Raw genomic sequence first — 18,184 nt, 5'->3', positions numbered from 1 at the left:
CGTGTCTGCTCTGTCTTTTCTGATTTTTTCTAAAGTGATCCCAGTCTATGTAAGTGAAATGCTTTACCTCCACCCCCGTCGTTTCCACCATTATGTGTAGTATATAATGGTCGCTTCCTAGGTAATCAGCTTGGTTCCCTCTATTGGAGAAAGGAAAGGGTGCCAGTGCACATTTATGGACACAACTCTCACACCATGTCTCTTAGGGTTTTTAGAGAACTTAAGAAGAACCTGCAAAACGTGGTGCTTCGAATTTTCGCGGGTGCTGCAGGTGACCTCGACCCCCTGCGCGACGGACCGCACGGTGCCTCAGGTGGGCGAGGACTTCACGGTGGGCGGTCTGACTGCACTTGTCCAGGGGGTGGCCATCTGTGAACCCTCTCCACGTGCCTCCTCAACAGCATTTGCACAGCCGTGCCTGGTGGAGCCTCTTCTGCAGCCACTGCAGCAGGTGCCGCAGGTATGTGCAGTGCACTTATACAGCCAACCACAAAAGTTCATGTGCCGTAGGGTCTCATGAAACAGAGAATTTATGAGCCGTTTCTTACCATAGTCAAGAAAATGTTAAAATACAATAAAAACTTGTTAATATGTGCCCACTTCATAAGCAATTCCAGATTAAATATAGTCGCGATAAATCCTCCTCCCTGTCGCCATTGAACCTAATGTATTGACTGACACCTTAAGCTGTAGTTGCTTAACGCATGCCCAATGGTTAGTGTGTAGTATTTACTTCATTTTGTGGTGCATACAAGCATGGAATTGGCAAAATTTTGTGCACGCAGAGAATAGATAATTGTGGATTATGGATGTTTCCTGGACTGCACTCGCCACCAAAAGTGATGTCGAAACATGGTAGGCATGATGTGTTTTCTGCTTTAATAGCTCCTAGCACTTCCATGTCGTCGTCATGAAGGATGACGTGGATGATCGCCCTGCCGTACACAACGTGGCTAGTGTGTTGACCGTAATGAGGGCCATTTGCTCAGAAATAGGGCCTGATGGAGAAACTGGTTGTGGCCGTGCTGTGTTTGAGGATGCCGTCATCGCTGAAAGGCCGCCATGGTGGCAAGTGAAACTCGCAGTTCTTTTGCTGCCTGTTCGCATATAAAATGTGTTTTTGTGTGTGTTTGCATGAGAAGTAACACTTTTTTTGGCTGGTAAGTTTTTAGATGCTCATCTGCCATTGTCAGTTAATTAGTACATGACTTAGTGCATTCCTGATCCAAGTTCCCTGCAAACTACATATTACTGAGGTTTTACTGTACTATCTTGTTTGCATATACAGTCGAAACCGACTATATCAACCCCATTTACATCGAATTATTTTGTACATCGAACAATTTCTGAGCAGAGTATAGTTGCTATGACTATAGATATAGCAAAAATTACGCTTACGTTGAACAAAAATAGCAGTGACTCCCAATATATCTAACGTCAAGCAGCGCAAAAGTGCCCCCAGAAGTTGGCTTTCCCTCGTGGCAGCGAGGAAACCTGGCGGCATGGCTCCATCCACTCGCTCTGCCTACTGTGGCCGTGCCACGTCGTGCGAGTCGTGGACACCCCCCTGCAAAAAATGATCCTGGCCCACCCGCAGCGCTTGCTTAGACAGCCAATCAGAGGCTCTTGTGCCCTTGTCGCGCAGTATGGTCGAAGTGCGAGCGGTCTCGCTGCTTTTCTAGTTCATTGTGTTGTGCCTTGTAGGCCTTCTCCTGCTTGTGCTGCTGTGATGGCTAGCGCGAAGTGAAAAAATGTGCCTTTTGCCCTGAAGCTCGAAATCGTTGGTGGAGTCAAACGCGGTGAGAAGTTGGATGTTGCCACAGCGTGTACAATTCCGAGGAGCGCTCTCAGCACGATCTTCAAGAAAGACTAAGATGAAGATTAGGGCTAAAGCGCACAAACTCGTGACCCGGTGCCCGTGGTGCCCGACACATACCCACAGCGACGTTGAGGTGGTTGTGTGCAAGTGGTTCATCTGAAGTTGCTTCAGACGTGCCGGCTTCCATGTGCCCGCTGGTGGCTCTGAAAATTCTGATGAGTGCGACGAAGCCGTTGCCGGTGTCGCCGAAGCTTGGAGCAAGCTCTCAGAATTTCCGCAAGCCGCTGATGGATGAAAGGTCGACAAGTTTGTGTGTGCAGATAATAGTGTTGCGACCATAGGAGAGCTCGAAAACGAAAACTACATTGCGGACATTGTATGGAGCACAAGTGATAGTGGGCACAATGAAGAAAGCAACGACGATCCTTTGGTGACATATTAGAACAGGGTGTCTACCAACCGGGAAAACCAGCAAAACCGGGAATTCTCAGGGAATTCGCGTAGTCTGGAAAAAGTCAGGGAAAACTCAGGGAATTTGGGCCTCTATCAGGGAAAATTAGCGGCAATTTTATTGAAAGGGTCGAAAGTCGCGGTAATGCTGGCTCGAGTAGCAGACAGGAATCGTAATGAATCGTCTTTGACGCCCTGTCGTTGGCAGGAGGAGTTGCCAGTGTACAGTCAACGAGCGACTTTCTGGATTTCCAATAATTTGGACGGCTTCGCGGCGCCACCTCGTACCCCATCAGAACGTGTGAAATTTCCGACGCAAGAACTCTTTGCCGTCCGATTTTCTGGACGTTTTGCCGCGACCGCAGGTCCGAAACGGCATTAATCAAAGGCACCACCGCTGCCGTCTTGATTACTTCGCCGCCTCGAACCGGCACTCTCGCACGCAGATCCGCTGGCACCCATTGCCACCACTGCAGCAACGCTAGGCCTAGCTGCTTCGACGTTCGCTATGAAGCTTCTTGCCAGTGGGTGCCGAACTTTTTATTGAAAGAATTCGCTGCTGTCAGCAATGGCACGAACTCCACCTTTGTGGTCCTCGCGATTGGCTTAGAAACCTGGAAAACACGGTGCGTTGCAATGCCGGTTCGTGAAAGTCAGCTTCGCCTCTGTACAGAAATGTTACTCGGTAAAGCTTACGGAAAAGTATTGCAGTGAAGCATAACAAGCGTGGGAAGGGGCTATTGGCACGGAATACAGTATGTATATCTTAATTATGCACGCGGGCACCCGGCATTTCCTGTCACAGTACGAGCACAGGTATGCCTGATATGTGCACCGACAGGCCTTCAGAGCGTTTTCGAACGTGCCTGTGGCAGTTTGAGCCCCTAAGGGCAGTAAATGACGCATTTATTTTTTTCCAACTGGCCGATTTTTCGGACGTTCTCGCGGCCCCTAGGGAGCTCGAAAAATCGTTCGTGGACTGTGCAACTGATCAAGATGGTTTAAATGGTTTTTGGGGCGAACGAGTGGCGGAAGGCGGACAAGAACAGAAGTGACCTACGCATTGAGGAATAAACGAGAAAGGAAGCTTGTTGCCGCCGTTTTGAAAGAGTTTGAGCTCAAAAAGTAAAGTTTTGGCTGATGCCGAGATGCAGGTGTCCCTCATCCAAACCAAAATACACCCTTTGAAGCAGTGCAACACAACACTCGGGCGTCGTGCGCGGGCTGAGAGTATGTCAGGACTGTTGAGGTTGACTTACGAGCTGTTGAGAGAGAATCTCAATTGTGACAGGGTTCAGGCCTCATCCCACTGAGGTTGCTATCAGTTGATAGAAATAGCTCATATTAGAAAATATTTGCCTTTGTATGCATCTCCTTTTTATTCGTATTTGATAATGTCCGACCCTATTAGCAATTGTTTTCGAAGACACTTTATTTGCTGTGCATTTTACTAAGCCCTTCCTTCTATTATCTTTTTGAATAACATCAACACTGCTCCTTAGTATTCAAATTGGATTAAGTAGCTTTTTTTTTCATGTGCTTACTAGAGAGTGACAGCATCAGGTGATATGGTTTCAGCCCGTGTTGATATAAAACACTCAGGGAAAACCTGGAAAACTCAGGGAATTTGGAAATGTCAACTTGGTAGACACCCTGTAGAAGGCGCAAGTGGCTTGCCTACACAAGCCGCTTGCGTCCTCTTACCTAAAGCTCTCCAATGTGGAGAAGTGCATGTGTCGCAGGCAGCAAAATTGACCAAGCAGAAGAGAATACAGGACTATTTCTTGCGAAACTAAATTAGTTTCATCAATAAAGTGCTTTTATAAATGCTATGTGCTTTCATGACGCCGAATTGTTTAGCAGGCCTATATAGAATTATGCCCTATATTGAACTGATAGGCGCTTTATTGCGAGTTCGATATAACCGGGTTCGACTGTACTATCGAACCCACTTAACGATTCCAGAGATAACAATTTATTGATTATAATGACCTAATTTCGCTGCACTTTTGATTTTCCGAACCTGCGTATTGAAGCTGCGCCTAGCTATAATGAAAATTTTTAAGAGCACCATACTGTTGCGACAAACAATTCACGAAAAGGAACACTGCTCGCACACGATAAATGATGACTCAGAAGGGTTTGAGTGCGAGCTAGTTGGTACAGATCATTCATATTTAAAACAGTGTCAACAATTCAAACCTGATTCCAGTAAAAAAAGGGCAGCCGTAACAGCAAGACATTTTCTAAATGCCGGCATGCTGCAAAAGCTTAATTCCGCTTCCAACCAACTAGAATGCTTCACTATCGTATGCAGAATCCAGTCGTGTCCTGCTGATAGCAAAATACAGTTAAACCTCAATATAATGAGTCTCGATATAATGAAGTATTTAACTTTTTATAACGTCTTGGAAAACTGGCGGCTCTTTATACGAAGTGTCTATTGACTGCAAGGGTCCCAGAAAACTAAAAGAATGCAAACATACTAATCCACAAAAAGGGACACGTTACAGAATTGAAAAATTGTAGGCCCATTAGCTTACTCCCAGTAATATATAAAATATATACCAAAATAATCTCCAATAGAATAAGGGCAACATTGGACTTTAGTCAGCCAAGGGAACAGGCAGGCTTCAGGAAGGGGTACTCTACAATGGATCACATCCATGTCATTAATCAGGTTATAGAGAAGTCCGCAGAGTGCAATAAGCCTCTCTATATGGCTTTCACAGATTATGAAAAGGCATTTGATTCAGTATAGATACCAGCAGTCATAGAGGCACTACGTAATCAAGGAGTACAGACTGCTTATATAAGCATCTTGGAAAATATGTACAGAGGTTCTACAGCTATATCAATTCTACACAAGAAAAGCAGGAAGATACCTATCAAGAAAGGGGTCAGACAGGGAGACAATCTCTCCAATGCTATTCACTGCGTGCTTGGAAGAAGTGTTCATGCTATTAACTCTTTCGGGACCGGGGAAAAAACAGGCAATTCTGATGGGTGTCAAAAATTATTTTTTATTACGAATAGTCATTACGCTATATTGCTGCAATGTTTATCAAAATGTAGCTAATTAGATGGTCTTTCATGCATAAAGAAAGGTTAGACTTAAAAGTGATATATAATATTTTTAAAAAAATCTCAAATTCAAGATTTGCTGAAAGAACAACATAAAAAAGTTGGAAAAGTCATGGATATAAAAGTGGAAAAACATAATAAAAAAAATTCAAGATATACAAAATGTGCTACAATGCCTCCTTTCTTGCTTGTGAAAATTTGGCACACGTATCTACAACTGTCTTTTTTTTGTGTGAAATCTAGCTTGCACCAGTGGTCAGCCACTCAGATCCCACGGTTCTTGTGCCACTCGACGAAGCAGTTCCGGGCAGTCGTAAAACACAAGTGAACTTGGCATGTGCTGCAAAAGACATTAGTTTTGAGCTCGATTTTCTTCTGCTCATAGCACAGCTTGCAGTTTCTGCGTTTTGCCACTTTTTCCGGCTTGTGGAGTGCATGTTTTGCGACGGGTGGTGGAGGCGTGTGTGCTTGCTTGGCACCGTCAAGATTCAGAAGCTGCCGAATGAGCTCTTCTCTAAAAGCTAGGTGGTCAAACCCGGCAGTGTGTGCCAGCTCAGGAATCTCTGGGTGCAATGTGCGGTGAGCTTGGAAGAGTACGAAACTGTTCACACATGCAATATCGATGCAGTGGAAGAACAGAGTCTTCCACCACCGTACGCTTCTCATGAGAACATTATAATATCCAATCATTTGATCCGATTTATCTACGCCTAGCATGCCAGCATTATAATCATGGATCAGCAGAGGCTTTGTTATAGATATCTGAGTCCAGGAGTTTTGCCTTCTTTCCCTTCTTTTTGTGGTGACCGTGTCATTTGCAGTATGAACCGTGCTCATCATGTTGACAACACGCCGGTCTTTCCACTGAAGGTACAGGATGTTCTGATCGCGCAACCATCGAATGTCGCCACGTCGAGCTTTTTTTTCCCACCGTGCATCCTTCAGTTCGGCAGGAAATCCTCGGCGATCCTTGCGTGTGGTTCCGCAAGCCAATGTTTTTCGGCTGAGAAGATGACTGAACAGGCTAGTAGAAGTGTAAAAATTGTCCATAAAGATCCTGTAGCCCTGATCAAGATATCTGTGACACAGCTGGCAAACTACGTCGAAAGCTAAGCCATGGGGCCCTGGCTGCTCACGCTTACCGGTATACACACTAAACTGCACAGTATATCCGGTGCCAGGGTCAGCTAGGACCCACAGCTTGTAGCCCCATTTTGTTACTTTATCTTTGATATACTGTCGGATGCCTGACCGCCCTTTCGATTTCACCATGCGCTCATCCACGGAAAGATCGCGATGTGGCTGGAAAAGATTCGCTGACACTTCGTTCATGTGTTGCAGGAGCCACCACATGTATCGGAGCTTTCCTCTTGAACTTTGAGTGACATCGTCCAAGTCTGCAACTTGCAACATTGCGAGTAGAGCTATGAACCGGCGTCGCCGCATGATCCGTGGTGGGAGCAGACCGCTGTACAGATCTCCTACGTTCCAATACAGCTTCAGCCGAGGAACCTTCACAACGCCCAAGTAAATTACGAGTCCGTTAAACTTTAGCATTTCACTTGGGGTGACTTCTTCCCAAGATCCATCGGAACAAGCATGCGTTGGTTTTTCCAAAATGTGAGTCCAAGCATACTTGTTCGTGTTGTCACAAATTGTTTCGATCACATTCATCGAGAAAAACAGAAGAAAGAAGTCCAGAGCAGTCAAGAATTTCTTTGATCCGCTTCTGAGCGCCACGCCCACTTCTGCGTCCAAGTACACGCCAGGTTCCCGTCGCGGCGAAAACTCAATCCGCTTCTGCGCTGGCGGCAGCAGATCATTGCCGTAGCTTGTTGAGACCCTATCAAGTAAAGATAAAATAATGAGAACATATAGCGAGTCCGTTCACCTACTCTAGAAAGAAATGAATGTGGAACTATGCTCACCTTCGGCTACTAGATGAAGTCCGTGGCTCATCATCATCCGAATCGGAGTCCGAAATAAAATCGGAGCTGCCGAAGTCGTCTTCAGACTCTTCGCTGCTCGGTTCATCAAAAAAATCCGTTGCCGAAGCAGCGGAATCGCGCGATTGACGGCGTTCTTTTCGAGCGACCGGACGCGAGCACGACGCCATTTTCCACTGCGTCCGCCGCCGCCGCAATCGAGAAAATTCTCTCTCGCGTATCGCCACCTGCTGGAAATGAAAGAAACTATGCCGAAACCGAGAGTCTAGTTCCTGACGACCTCCTAGATGGAGCTACATGTCCAAGCGCGCAGAAATTTGAACGGGGCAGTGCGCGCAAAACCGTCGATCATATATGATCGATGGCCTATGGGCCGGTCCCGAAAGTGTTAAACTGGGAAGGCTTTGAAGTAAGGATCGACGGCGAATATCTCAACAACCTTCGGTTTGCCAATGACATTGTTCCAGTCAGCAACAATGCAGACGATTTACAACAAATGATTGAGGACCTTAAAGGGCCCCTCACAAGGCCCCATAGCAAATTTTAAGTAATATGTCAGAAGTTGTTACGTGTCCTTTAAGGAGCGTTCTGCCAAAAAAAAAATGTCAAATCAGCTCATTAATAGGCAAGATAGAAATATTTCAGTGCCATGAACCCGTGATTTCAGCAGGTGGGCTCCACTGCATAGTGAGACTCCCTCACCACTCACCCCGTCTAGCCTATGCAAGGCTCTCCCATGCCGGACCCCCAGGATCGCGTGACACATACGTCACATATGCCTTCACTCCCCCCCCCCGGCAACGTGCACCTCTGCTGGTTTATCTGCTGGCGGCGTTGCGCGCGAGCTGCTGTTCCGTGCAGCGCACCATTTTGCGCACTCTGCACAAGGACACATTACTAGCGGTATAAATCAGTGCTACATGAATACAGTGCTACATGAATACTGAGGGGCAGAACAAGCGGATCGCAGAGCATGGTCATGCGCTGGAACACGGTAAAAAATGGCACAGTTTTGATACCTGTGCACGTGACTGCACGACCGTGGGAACAAGCAGACGAAACGGTAGTGTACCACTCTTGCTTCGGTCTGAAGTAATGTGTTTTATTATTTCTCTAAACCTCAGTTTGTCAATTCAAGCAACATATCACATAAATAACAGATGTTGTCTTGAATAATTCTCGAAGTCGCGTGTCACCACAAGCTAGCTCACACTGAGGACACGATTACGTAAGCGCAGGAGCCCGACTATGTCACCGTCCCTCTTTGGATGGATTCGCCTTAAGTGAAGAGGGGAACGGCATTCGGATTGAAATTTCAGGCCTTCAGGTCACAACACTGGCAGGGTGAAGAGCGGCAGCAGCGGTAAGCGAATTCCCCTTCATGCTGCCTCTCACTTCAATGTGAACTAGGCGCGCGAGAACACAGCATGCATAAAGCTGTCAGTCGTCCTAGCTTGCCAGCCTTTGCACTCTCCAGAAAATTTCTCCCAAGATCGGGCACACGCGGACGTGATCAGCTGTGCGCCTCTGTGGTCGGTCTAGAAGAGGACACGTGCTCTAACCTTCCCACTCCCAGTCCCCTCCTAGCACATGCTCACCTCCCCGCTCAGCCTCCCTGTGCCATGAGCTTTAGGCCGCAGCATATGAACATTTGACAGTACACAAGCAACCATTGTTGCGTGGACACTATCAGAGCTGTTACAAAATGATTTCGTTATGACTAGGGACTTCAACGCTTTTGGCGGCAACTTGTGATGTGCCGTTGTGATGCTGCAATCTTGTTTATTCTTTTTTCAAAAGCCTTGAACTCTTGAACATCATTATTTCTCAAATCTCATTGCATTGAATGTTTATCGATCTCAGTGAGCAGTTACCTGCTGCTTCTTGTTTCTTAACAGGTACATAATCAGGTACATTCATTGCTTAGTGCTAACTCAGACATGAGCATATACCCCGCCTTTTTTAATGTGCTTCTTACCGTTCCCTTTCCATTGCACGGAACTTGCCAGTGTCTAGCATGAACAAGTTCATAGACGAAAGCTTCATGACATTACCTGGGCGCGGATGAGCGTCTCGGTTCACACTTTCTGCTACTCCCCGAACATCACAGCCCCAACACCGTATCAGAAATCTTCCTCATGGAACTGCTTGCTGTGCAGCTGAGTTGTAGCCGATGGCTGCTTGCCTTTTCTAAGTTTGACAATCCAAGCTTCACGCAGCTTCTTGTCCTGGGGGGAACGCGTGAAGGCACACACTGGGCTCCGTTGTGTATGTCTGGCACTGCAGCATCAAGCAGTTGCCTACCACATTACGCCTTCAAAGGCAGTCACTACGTATTATAGTGCTTTCAATTGTTGTCAAGCACACATCCAAAGCGGAAAGACTTCCACACCTAATCAGAACTGCAGCGTAGTTGGGACTTTAAAAATTCATTTTCAGCTCACTTCAGAGCTTCCGAAGCAGTTGACACGGCCTCTGTGTCCATGTGATCCTTTATACCGTGTCATGCCAACGGCGGCACCAGCTTTTTCAGTGGTGGCACTTGCCCCGAATAACGGCCTTTCAAAATAATGAACCATTTGCCACGGTCCCCTGTAGTTCGTTATGCAGAGATTTCACTGTATACAGCACTCGTGCAATATTGTTAAAGAACTGGGCGGCTATAGATATGCAACTTGTTAAGCAGATGACATGCTTAACAGATTAAACGGTATCACGAAGCCTAGGACAGCTTGGAGGGAATTAACTCCTTATTGAAATGCTGAAATAACTGTGAATTACTAGTTATATCTGCTGTTATCTTGAAATCAAAGAGCAAGCTGAAAAAAAAAAGATCTCTTAGTATAATAGATATTGAATGTAATATTGAGGGCTGTAAGGTATTGCTCCAAACAGTAAATTTTCAGGGTCCGAAAGCATGTACTGGGTTTACACAATTGTAAGTTGACCTATTTTTTTTAAATTTGAACATCTAAGGGGGGGGTCCACTTACAATCGAAACCAAAGCATGGCACCGCCAAAAAGGCAAGACCAACGAGATATCAGGGGAGCTACAACATAGTTACAATTTTATGTTTGCTGTATGGCCCTACCCGTATTTTTCGCTATCCCACGCATTTGTTCATTTTTCGGAAGGGTTTTCCAACATTTTTGAGTCTTGCAGTGCACACAACACCTTAGGGGGGTGTCAATAGTTGATGTAAGTGCCGCTGTTCAATTCACGATGGCACCCTCGGAACAGCAGCGCTTGTGGGGAGTATCGATAGTTTATGGAAGAGCAGACACCTCTCATGTGTTTCTTTTTCCCTGTAGCTCTTAGTTTGACGCGTTCGAATTGACTGCCAGCTATGTGCTACTTCCATGCTTCCCCAGTCGTCATGAGTGCCGTAGGCCCACTAAACATTCGGCGCTCATCAACAGCAGCGTTCAAGGGGGCTGCCATCCTTTACGCCGAAGAAACAAATCACTGCGCAGCGGGCCGCAAGTTCGATGGTTCTGAACGGGTGGTGTGAGAGTGGCGACTGCAGCGAAGCAAAATTTTCACCTGTGGCAGCAAGCGAAGAATTTCCCACGGGTTGAAGTCTGGACACTTTTCGGAGCTGTAGGCTAAGCCTGCAGCTTACGTTGCTGAAATGAGTGATCGGTCCCTGCCAGTGAAGTGCGACATGGTCAGGAAACAAGCCTGGACCTTTGCCCTAATTTTAAGGCCCTGCTCCGCCGTGAGTACAATGAGTGGCTGGCGGCAAAAGACCGCGAAATTACGCCAACCGGACTTGTCAAAAGAGCCTCCCTGATGGCTGCGTGTGGTTGGGTGCACTCGGCGTGGGCTGCTGTTCCGCAAGATGTCCTGGTGCGGTCGTTTGCCAAATCTGAAATTTCGCTGGACCACGACGCACTGTGGGACTGCAGGAACTATGACGATGGCAGCACTAGTGAGGACGACGGCACAAGTGAAGACGAGTGGTCCAGTGACCATGTCAGCTACTAATAAATTTTCATTATGGAATGCACCCTCGGGTATGCTCTTCTTTCTTTTTTTCCCCTGTCACGTGCAATACGGGGGGGGGGAGTCGACTTGCAATCGTGTAAATACGATACTACTTTTGCTCCAAACTGTAGTCTTATTTCTGCTGCAAAAGCTGCACATGAAGACCCAAGTGCCGCTTCCATCACTGCATAGTCTATATGTCTACAATCTCAAAAAGGCAGAAAAACCATTTCATCTTCGCACTGCTGGTCTACGCGCAGCAGCTGAGCTTAGCTGTGTCTGCTGCACACGTCCTCCAAAACAGCAATACCTGGGCTGCGCAGCGTAGTCTACTGCAGCTGCCACGGGTTGCCACGACGAGCCCTTTTGCCGACAACAGAACACTAAACAAGACCCTACACCCAGAAGGCTTTGCTGCCTGTGTAGCTTCCAGTGCACTAGCAAAGACGAAAAAAATAGAGAGATAACTCCCCTCATAATTGAATGATTTGAAAAATTTTTCCACTGTGAGATTCGGGAGATGATGTCCACCAATAGTGAGGCCATTCTGTGGTTAGTTAAAAAGGTTTCAAGGCCTTTTTAAAATGCATCCTGGTTAATGTAACTTTTTGCCTGTGTCAAAGGTGCAAGAAAATTATCCTCTGTTTTGTTCTGTAGTTGTGGGTCTTGGTACTGCTGCATCAATACATTACGATTGCTTCTTAAGCCTTTCTTTCTTGCCGACATTTGGCTGTCTCGCAGGAACTTTGCAACTCGGAACATCAGCAGCCCTGCCCTCCTGCTGTGCAGCCAGCTGTGGAATTTCCCCCCGGTCCTGACACTGGCAACAGTCTACCCCTAGCCAAGCGCCGGTTCTCTGTTGCTGCTGCTGCTGGGGACCTGAGGTACTCAAGCAGTACACATGTATTGTGTTGGGCAATGTGATGCTAGGAGTTTGGCAAAGGCTCTTCCTTTGTCTGGCTTTTGCCTGAACTTGTTGATAAAGTTCAAAGCCAAGCTGTGCTGCTATGTGTTGCAGTAGATTCTAATTAATCCGACCCATCCTAATTGAAAAATCGAATCATTTGGACTTGACCCCTGTTTTCAGCCAGCACGTTGGCGACTTTCATCATCCAGAGGGTGTGCATCAGTCGTGCAGGGATGCTGACGGGCTTGAGTGCTGCAGTGCAGTCCACTTATAACAATATCACATATGGTTTATTGGTTATGACAATGAGATGATTTGAAAGTATCAACTTATGCATTAGGGCTATGAAAAAAAAATGTATACAGTAAAACCCTGTTATAACGAAGTTGAAGGGGGGGGATCATAATTATTTCATCATAACCATTAATTAGTTATAGCTACTATCCATTTCTATTCACAATTAGCAAGCAAGAGAGGATGTACTGACCACCAAATCTCGCAGCAGCCCGCCATGCGAAAAGAAATGGCCGCTACGCGGCAAGAAAACAAGCGAAAAATAAATACCAGCAAGGCAGCAAGGAATCGCTAATTTATTCACGCCAAAAGGCTCATCACTGATCGATCAACAGTAGAAAAAAATTTCTCGTGTAAAGGGGGTTTATTCGGGTCCGAGAGAAGCAGCGACCAACACGGCAGCAGCAGCCATGGCGCGTCCAGTGAACGAACTGGGTATGAGCCCCGCGATGGCAACGGGGCTTTTTAGCCTGCCGATCTTCTTCGTCACAATCATCCCCAGAATTGAAGATTAGCCATCCTGGCGATCTAGGAAGAGGTGAGAGGATCGTAATATGGCTTCAGCCGGTCAATGTGGACAGTCTCTTGTCCCCGACGACACAGATCAGGAGATGGTGACACGGGCTCGACCACGTAATTAACAGGTGATGGTTGCGCAAACACGCGGTAGGGCCCGTGGTACTTCGGGAGGAGCTTGGACGAAAGGCCAGGGGCAGCATACCACGGGCAGCAACAGGCGGTACCCAAAGCCACACGAGTGAGTCTATAGAGAAGGGGTGAGGGGGTGGGCTTAGGTCATGGTGCTCTTTTTGGTGGCACTGTTGAGCAGACGTCAAAGAACGGGCCAGTTGTCGGCATTTCTCGGCGTACTGAGCGACCGTAGAAACAGGTGAGCACTCAGCAGGGTCCGGCCGGTACGGGAGAACTGTATCAATGGTGCTGGAGGGATGGCGGCCGTAAAGCAGAAAGAATGGTGAGAATCCAGTAGTGGCTTGAGCGGCAGTGTTATAGGCGTATGGGACGAATGGAAGTACAAGATCCCAGTTGGAGTGGTCAGACGCAACATACATTGATAGCATGTCACCAAGAGTTCTGTTGAATGGTTCTGTTAAGCCATTGGTTTGTGGATGATAAGCAGTAGTAGTGCGGTGAATAATTTGGCATTCAGATAGGAGTGACTGCAGGACTTCAGAGAGGAATACGCGACCCCGATCGCTCAGCAGTTCACGGGGTGCGCCATGGCGGAGAACAAAGTTGTTCAGAATGAATGAGGCGACGTCTTTTGCTGATGCGGCAGGCAAGGCGGCGGTTTCGGCATATCGTGTCAAATGATCTACGGCGACAACAATCCATCGGTTGCCGGAACCAGTAGATGGAAGAGGCCCGTATAAATCAATGCCGACACGGTCGAATGGCTGAGCTGGGCAGGGAAGCGGCTGGAGAGGTGCGGTGGAGAAATGCGGGACACACTTGCGGCGTTGGCAGGCAATGCAGCAGCGTATGTATTTGTGGATGAAGTTGTACATCTCTCGCCAATAATATCGTAGGCGAAGCCGTGTGTAGGTTTTCGACACTCCGCCGTGACCACACTGCGGATCAGAGTGAAAAGCGGAGCATAAATCTTGTAGAAGGTGGTGGGGCACTACTAAGAGCCATGTGCGGCCGTCATTGTGGTAGTTGCGGCGGTACAAAAGTCCGTCGCGGATGGTGAAATGCTGCGCCTGTCGGCGTAACGCTCGAGGTGCCGAGGCTGCCGGAGGATTTGACAAAAAGTCGGATATCATGACGATCCATGGGTCTTTACGTTGCTCTGAGGCCATGTCCAGGATGTCAAGCGGTGAGATATCAGGTCTGTAGGTAGTAGTACTGCTGTCTGAAGTTACTGGGAAGTGCGAGAGGGCATCGGCGTCAGAGTGTCTGCGTCCAGAGCGATAGATGACACGCATATCATAGTCCTGAATTCGGAGGGCCCAACGAGCGAGGCGGCCTGACGGGTCTTTGAGGTTAGACAACCAGCAAAGAACGTGATGATCTGTCACCACGTCCAAGGGTCGACCATAGAGATATGGGCGAAATTTTTGAAGAGCCCATACGATAGTCAGGCACTCTTTTTCTGTTACTGAGTAATTAGCTTCAGGTCTTGTGAGGGCACGACTGGCATAAGCGACCACGTATTCGGCATTAGGGTTCTGACGCTGTGCGAGCACGGCACCAAGGCCGACACCACTGGCGTCAGTGTGAAGTTCTGTAGGTGCGCTCGGATCAAAGGCGCAAGATTCGCGGAGACGTGAGTAGGCGACGATGAGTCGTAAAGGCATCATCGGAGGCTTCCGACCAAGCAGAAAGTTCATTGTAGCCTTGTAGGAGTTGGTTTAGTGGTGCGATCACAGTAGCGAAATTGCGAACGAAACGTCGAAAATAAGAGCATAGGCCAACGAAGCTGCGTAGTGCTGTTAAGTTAGTGGGCTTCGGGAATTCGGATACGGCTCGAAGTTTAGCAGGATCAGGAAGGATGCCGTCTTTGAAGACATGGCCTAATATATTCAATTTTCGAGCTGCAAATATGCACTTTAAGTTAAGCTGGAGCCCAGCATTCTAGAGACAGGTCAAAACTTGATGTAAACGGCAAAGATGGGTCAGAAAATCGGGGGAAAAGACTACAACGTCGTCGAGGTAGCAGAGACAAGTGTGCCACTTCAGGCCGCGCAAGATGCCGTCTATCATGCGTTCAAAAGTGGCAGGCACGTTACACAGACCGAATGGCATTACAATGAATTCATACAAGCCGTCTGGTGTTTACAAACGCGGTTTTAGAACAGTCAGCGTCAGCCATGGGCACCTGCCAGTAGCCAGAGCGGAGATCTAAGGAGGAAGAAAACTCCACTCTTTGCAAACAGTCAAGGGCGTCGTCGATACGTGGCAACGGGTATGCATCCTTTCGGGTAATCTAGTTAAGCCTTCGATAATCCACGCAAAGTCATATGGTGCCGTCCTTTTTTTTTTAAACTAGGACGACTGGTGATGCCGAGGGACTACTAGAAGGCTGGATGACACCGCATTTCAGCATATCGTACACCTGATCATTGATAACGCGTCTTTCAGTCGCCGATACTCGGTAGGGACGCTGCCGAATGGGCGCATGGCTCCCAGTGTCGATGGTGTGCGAGACAGTCGTTGTGCGGCCGAGGGATGTTGCTTGGCAGTCAAAGGAAGAAGAGAAGCCTTCGAGCAAGCGAAGAAGTTCGTCGCGCTGCGTCGTGGTAAGGTCACTGGCAATAGCTGGCGTAAAAGAATGTGGCAGTGACTGAGGAGGCCATGCCCCGAGAGCAGCAAGATAAATGGAGTCGTCCATCGTGTCAAATATTAAAGATGTCAGTGGCTCTGCTCTGCCAAGGCTTTCACGGCGGCGTAATGTAATTGGTTCAGCCGATGGGTTGGAGACGCACATGAGAGAGGCGCCAGCTTTGAACTCGAGGACGGCGAATGGCAGTGGTAGTGAACGGCGGCGAACTATGAGCTCGGACGGAGCGAAGAGTACTGTGCCGTCATCTACAGATTCGCAAGAGATACTGACAAGAGTGGAAGATCAGGCAGGTATCGGCAGGTGTCGTCTTAAACAGCGACTTTGCGACAATGGTCCATATAGTCAGTGATAATATCGGTCGAAAACTGAAAGAGCTCGATTTCAGCGCGGGAGCAGTCAATGATTGCATGATGTGTGGAGAGAAAGTCCCAACCTAATATGACGTCGTGTGAACAAGATGGCAACACGATGAATTCTATGATATAGAGGACCTCCTGGGCCGCTATTTTGTAGCGATGCCTTATGCCTTATTCTATGCTATTCTTATCATCCACCACGCACGACCGCCTGATCCCATTGATAATGTGGGCAGACCGTCGCTCTGACCAGCGGCCAAGCGCGAAAGGCCTGAAAAAGCATAGAATCGTAAAAGGCATCGCTGCAAAATACCGGCCCTGAATGACGACACAAGCGGTGCAGGTGCCAGATGGCTCGACGTGCTGCGCGTTGGCAGTTCGAAGAGACAGTCCAGAAAGCGTCGTCGTCACTTTTCCTATCTTGCAGCAAATACAGGTATCTATCGCTGAAAGTGCAGCGCCGGTGTCAAGTGCTAGCGTCAATGTTCCTTCTATTGCGACTTCAATAACGTTTTGCAGGGAAGTGTGAGGCCTTATACATTTCGCAGACACCGCAGTTCTCGCCTCCTGAACTGCGAGCTTTAGTTTTCCTGGCGCAGAGGGCTCCGCCTATGGTGCATGGGGGAAAGGTACGGCGGCGAGGAGGTGAACGGCGACCGGAGAATGCGGTCTCGACGGCAGGAGATTCAAAGGTGTCAGAATAGTTGCGGCGTTGTTGGAAACGTGGTGCATATGGACGCACATTGTTGGAGACGTTCGGTGTAAGCAGGCGACAGTGACGTGCTACGTGTCCAGCACGGCCACAATAAAAACAAATCGGACGATTGTCTTCTGTGCGCCAATGATCTTGTGGTCGTGCATACTGCACCAGTGGCCGGACTGGAGTGGATACGGGTGGGCGCAAAGGCGGGCAAAGGGGACCGTAGGTCTGTGGTACAGGCCTCGAAGCGACTTCGGCGTACGTCAGCGGGGCGGAAACCGGAGCCTGCTGGAGAGAAGGTGGAATGTGGTTGGGTACCTGCTCCTTGATGACAGATTGGAGAGCGGGCGCCAACGGAGAACTCGACTGGCCGTGTGTAAGGGGAATCGGAGAAAGCTGACGAGCCACCTCTCCACGGACAAACTCCTTGATCTGCAGCAGCAGCGACGTGTTATCCGGGGAAACAGCCAAGCTCGACATTGAAGTCGCCTGAGGAGGAGATTGGCGGGTGGCTATGCGCTGTTTGCAGAGTTCGTCGAAGCTTTGGCAGAGACTGACGAGTTCTCAGACTGTCGCTGGATTTTTTCACCAACAGTATCTGGAAGGCGTCGTCTTCAATGCCTTTTAAGATATGGTGGATTTTCTCGGCATCAGCCATTGTGACGTCGTCGCGGTTGCAGAGGTCGACAACATCTTCTATATAACTGGCAAATGTCCCCGCACTGTTGCGCACGACTGCGCAAACGTTGCTCGGCGCGAAGCTTGCGAACGGCGTGGCGCGCGAATACTTCCGTCACGTTAGTTTTGAAGGCTGTCCACGTTGTGAGATCACGTTCGTGGTTGTGGTACCACACGCTGGCGACGCCGCTCAAATAAAACAATACGTCATTCAGTTTTTTGGTGTCGTCCCAGTGGTTGTGGATGCTCACCCGGTTGTAGTCAGCGAGCCAGTCTTCTACGTCATAGTCTTCGGTGCCGCTGAAGATGGGTGGGTCGCGTTGACGCAACGGGCCGGGGCAGACCACGGTAGTCACCGGGGCAGCGGGTTGTGGTTGCGGTGGTCCTTCTTCTGGCATAATGAAGACAGGCTGCAGCGTCCGGTTGGGAAGTTCCAGAATTCCTGTTGTACCCCGCACCTCCACCAATTGTAAGGGGGGGTTTATTCGGGTCCGAGAGAAGCAGCGACCAACGCGGCAGCAGCAGCTAGGGCGCATCCAGTGAACGAACTGGGTATGAGCCACGCGATGGCAACGGGGCTTTTTAGCCTGCCGATCTTCTTCGTCACACTCGATTGACTTTTGCTGTGTCTTCTTCAGGCGAATGATGGCTTTTTCAG

General features: G+C 48.5%; 1 protein-coding gene across 3 annotated transcripts in view; it reads left to right on the top strand.

Moving 5' to 3' along the window:
- Nucleotides 1–18,184, top strand: part of LOC139048144 (mitotic checkpoint serine/threonine-protein kinase BUB1-like) — a 373,386-nt gene that overhangs the window by 254,864 nt on the left and 100,338 nt on the right. For all 3 annotated transcript variants that reach the window (XM_070522664.1, XM_070522663.1, XM_070522665.1), the window contains 2 exons: nucleotides 272–460; nucleotides 12,029–12,171. In XM_070522664.1, coding sequence (XP_070378765.1) covers nucleotides 272–460; nucleotides 12,029–12,171 — 332 coding nt within the window. The remainder of the gene's footprint in view (nucleotides 1–271; nucleotides 461–12,028; nucleotides 12,172–18,184) is intronic.

This window comes from Dermacentor albipictus, chromosome 7, assembly GCF_038994185.2.
Source record: "Dermacentor albipictus isolate Rhodes 1998 colony chromosome 7, USDA_Dalb.pri_finalv2, whole genome shotgun sequence".
NCBI lineage: Eukaryota > Metazoa > Arthropoda > Arachnida > Ixodida > Ixodidae > Dermacentor > Dermacentor albipictus.
Note: the sequence above shows the minus strand (reverse complement) of the source record. Positions and strands in the feature narration are given on the sequence as shown.